This window comes from Eimeria mitis, genomic scaffold (assembly GCF_000499745.2).
Source record: "Eimeria mitis Houghton genomic scaffold, Emh_scaff3850, whole genome shotgun sequence".
Lineage (NCBI taxonomy): Eukaryota > Apicomplexa > Conoidasida > Eucoccidiorida > Eimeriidae > Eimeria > Eimeria mitis.
The window spans coordinates 351-4,678 of NW_013572185.1; the positions used below are offsets into that span (position 1 = coordinate 351).

A 4,328-nucleotide genomic window follows, 5' to 3' on the forward strand; every position below is an offset into this window, starting at 1 on the left:
GCTGCAGCAACGACATTGTTGCCAAACACCTTAAACGAAGCGTCACCATCCAATAGCGCGGCTGCACGCAAAGCCCGTAACTCCCCGCTAACCAGCCGCTGCTGCACAGATGCCGAAGGAAAACTAAAGCAACCTGAGCTGCTGCATGCACAAGTGCCATCAAAACTCCCGCTGTCCCCAGCAGCAGGAGCAGCAGCAACAGCAGCAAACGCCTCTCTGCAAGTCGTAGAGCCGCCTCCCCCAGCTATCGGCGGAGCGTCACCGAGAATATCGTGATCTCTCTTTCCTTTCTGCTGCTCCTTAGCTGCTTTCACAGCCGATGAAGCCTTGGGAGCCATTGAATGTGAAGGAGATGGCGGGTTTGGTGCAACAGCTGCTGCTGCTGCGGGTGCGCGTCGGCTGCTATGCCTCAAGCACGCAAGCAGCTCTGGGCGAAGAAGAATGAGTGATAGAGGCCCATTTGATTGAGCAAGGCTGTTTTCGTAGCTCCTGCTGCTTCTGCTGCCCTCCTGCAGCGCTGCTGCAGCTGCTGCTTCTGCTGCAAGGCTCCTGCCTGTGGCCTCTACGAAGCAGAGACACCGTTGGGGCTCCTTGGATATGGTTGGGCCCTTACGTTGTGCCTCAGCTTCATTACCATTCCTCCTTGCAGCGCCTGTCTCATCTGCAAGGCAAGGAAGAGTGGGAAGGAGCTGGTGCACGTAGTGCTCTAGGTTTATCCAGAAGCTCGCCACTGGCAACTCGGTGGGGGCGGCCTGCTCCCGTTGTTGCTTCTTCCAGCCTGTGCCTGCAGAGGAGCTGAGAGGCCAGGGGAAGCGAAAGGTCTCGCCTGTGAGAGCATCTAGGATAACCAACTCCCGGGTGTTCTCCGAGTGACCACGGGTGTTGGTTCCCTTTGCGTGGGCACTCGGGGGGGCACCGAACACATTAAGAGCTCTCATGATTGTTGCTGGGCGATTGGTTGAAAGCCTGAGAGAGGTCCTGCTGAAGCCACTCCGCTGTTACACTGCCAGTGCACAGCTGGGGACGGCGGCTGTGTTGTGTTGCGGGCTGCATGGGGGAACTTAAACGTCGCTGTCACTGCCGCTGAAGGAGCCCCTAAGTAAAGATTCTCAAAAATATGGGCGTAGAATTGCATGAGATGCGGTATCTGTGCACGCCAGATCAGCCCTCCTTGCTGGCCTCTTGAGCCGCATCACCAGCNTGCATGAGATGCGGTATCTGTGCACGCCAGATCAGCCCTCCTTGCTGGCCTCTTGAGCCGCATCACCAGCAGGCTGGTTGGCGGCGCATGCTTCTTTCGGGGGCTTCACTCCTCTCAAGCATGAAGCGGGACTGAAGATATACGGCTTATTAATTCTTTATTTCAAATAGATATGCGCCTAGAATGTGCAGCAGAGACCGCAATGCACGGAAATCCGGCCGCCACACCAGTGGTCAGACCGACGCCCTGGTGTCTGGCCCCCATCGGCTTGTTCTTGCGCTTTCAGAAGGTGAGTAACAATGTTTATTTGCTTGCTTGTTGGTTATAAGCGCTTATACTGCCTCACGACACCCACAAAAGGGGGGGCTGCGGTGCGTTACTACGGGCGACTAGGTTTCGCCGTAGTTCCATGATTAACATTTCCATAGAGAGTACCGCGAAAGGATTTCTCAACTTATGCACCAGGGATAGAGGCTAGTGAGCTGCCTTTCATCGATGAAGAACGTCACACCAGTGCTAATGCTGCTGAAGAGTATGTGCGTAGCTGTGTGCTTAGTTCTGACTTCATGATTGCTGAACAGTGGATTGCGCTAGTTGGTTTACTGATGCACATGCAAGTCACGATGACAAGCGAATCATTATGAACCACAATCATCTAGATCCTTTGCAGCTGGTATAGCGAGCTCATGTAGATTTCTTCGACGGCCTGTTTTTACTAGCGAGTATCACTGCTCGAACAATCTGTGGTGTCGCCGTCGTGGTGGGAAGAAGTTGACATATTTTCTTGCATGCATCTGCTGTCGTAAAGCGCAGCCCTCAGTGCGCTTAGGAGAAGATATCTAAGACCAAGTCCGTCGCTGGGCGCCTGCATGCCTGAATATGTTTATCTCTCAAATGGGAACTGTATCAGGTAGATTTATGAACTGCAATCTACGACCCAGAGTGCATAGAAGGATCTGTCTTCAGTTACTTCTGCCAGCCACTGCGTCAAGTTGGATCTGCGGAAATCGCTGCATTAGGGGTCCCAAAGCATGCATAGATGATTCTGCACTATTCTTCTGCACCCGAACATGCTACTCAATTAGCTGGAAACATATGTGAACCTCGCACCCGTTACATTGTGCTTGAAGGCTAGTTTTGGAATGTACTGTATAGTAAATACTTCGGTTGGAATCCATAGTTCAGAGCTGAACTTGTGAATCCATCTGCAGCTTAGTTTTTCGGGTTTTTACCGAAGAGCCATCCTCATCCAGAGCACATGACAAAAAAGTGCTCACTACATCTGCAGTTCCCAAGAGTGCCCCATCTGCTCAACAGAACAACTATGCTTCAACTTTCCGAAGAAGTACGCCTCGGCAGATTCCGACGTTGGAGTAGATGGGCGGGTGTAAGGCCACCGCTTCAGGAACAGACAAGCCGGAGAGGATGTCAATAAAACGCCCAACGTACGCTGGGCTACCACTAAACTTTCTTCAGGGCTCCCCCATTTAAAAACGACGAACTACCTTCATCGTCGCCTACCTACTTATCTGCCCGTGCCCTCTTTTCTTCCTGCTCTTCGCGCAGGAGCGAGAGAATCTCGTCTACTCTTTCCATCGCCTTGAGCATAAATTCCTCTGGATCTTCAGCTTCTGGATCTTGCTCAGGACCTGTGTTCTGCGCATGCCGAAGCGTGCATCTCAACTGGTACGTGTATCTACCATGTACGAAAAATGTAGAGACTGCAGGATAGCAACACAGTCAGACATCCCCCATGAAGCGTCATTGTTATAAACGGTACTTCACGCAAAGCTCACCAAACCGGATCACACTTACCTTTTTCGACGTCTGAGCCATAGGCAAGCATATTCCGCAAGCTTAAAGTTAATACTGGGGCTAGACTCCACGCTGCTTTGCCTGCTGCCTGCAGAAACAGGCAACAGCACATCACGAAGCACTCAGCTGACGGACGGTCAGCTGCTCGTCGGGAACCGCAGCAAGCCCAGAGGGACATTCCACAGGTCGTGAAGGGGCGGTTTCGGCGCAAGCGTGGGAGAGGCTCGGCACTTTGCCATCTTCTCATATCGCTTACTATTCTCTTTGCATGCTCCTGAGATACTGGACGTGGCTGAGATCACTCGGACACGCAAAACCTTTTGTATCAAACAACAGCAGCAGGGGCTGACCAGATAGGCACGTGCCGGCCCACAAAAGGCTGGAAAAGGGAAAGGGACGTAATAGTTACTATGGATTGCCCAGGAAGCAATATAGACCTACTGGTTTTCGCTGCGGAGTAGCAACCACACACAAAAACACACACCCCAGCTGAAGGATGACTAAATGATAACGCCGCCAGCGGACATGGAGCATGAAACTGTAAAGAAGCACTGTACCCTGGGTAGCATGCAAATGAGAACAGTTTGCGCTTCTCTGACCATTCAAAAGCTGCACTTTTCTGTCTGAGTTCTAAACCAGCGCCACTCCCCCACTGCTTGGAGGTCAACGCGGTACAGCACTACACACGCATGACATACCATTGCGGAAGCTAAGATATAGTCAGGGAGCCGCTGATTCATGCGCTCTTCTAGTGTAAGCTCCGACTTCCCCATCTGAATGCAAAGCAAAAAGCATGATTATGGGTCTATCTGCATTCTACGTGGGACTCGGGAGGCACGACTCCGGCTTCAACGGCAAGTGCACATTAGAAGTGCAACGTGATACGGCCGAAGTCAAATATCCCTTAAATGCGCTGCTTCTGACGGGACTCTTGTTGATAGTAGCCATGTGGAGAGGTGGGAAGCAAACGGACGCTTACTTCCATAGCTGCAGCAATTTCCTTGAACTGTAAGCATTTCGACAGCCGGCACACACAACAAAAGAGGAAGGAGGGTATCTGGGTGCACACTAGTGAATCCTGATACCTGCAAGGGCGCGTCATCGGGGGACTAGCTGCTGATCTATTAAAAGGTGCACAAGATAGAAAGTACCCACCGCTAATATTCTAATCCGGGCCTCTTCACTAATCTCCTGCAAATCGGCATTAGCAAACACAAATGATGACAACAAAACAAAAGACTCGAATAGAGTATAAGACGCCAAATCTACGTCCCTCAACCCTGTTGATCCACCTCCAAGCCCAGCGTTGGAG

The 4,328-nt window shown here is 51.7% G+C and overlaps 2 protein-coding genes across 2 annotated transcripts in view; both read right to left on the reverse strand.

The window, feature by feature from the left end:
* The window catches only part of EMH_0070170 (uncharacterized protein), a gene marked incomplete at both ends in the record, with an annotated part of 1,080 nt that extends 142 nt beyond the window's left edge, over nucleotides 1-938 (reverse strand). Inside the window, one exon of the mRNA XM_013498951.1 lies at nucleotides 1-938. Within this exon, the coding sequence (XP_013354405.1) occupies nucleotides 1-938 (938 nt within the window).
* Nucleotides 939-2,722: 1,784 nt separating this feature from the next.
* On the reverse strand, nucleotides 2,723-4,001 carry EMH_0070180 (uncharacterized protein; the record flags this gene model as incomplete). The annotated part of the gene is made up of 4 exons (XM_013498952.1): nucleotides 2,723-2,850; nucleotides 3,017-3,104; nucleotides 3,715-3,789; nucleotides 3,996-4,001. The coding sequence occupies 4 exons, from the start codon at nucleotides 3,999-4,001 to the stop codon at nucleotides 2,723-2,725; spliced, it is 297 nt and encodes a 98-aa protein (XP_013354406.1).
* Between the last annotated feature and the right edge of the window lie 327 nt (nucleotides 4,002-4,328).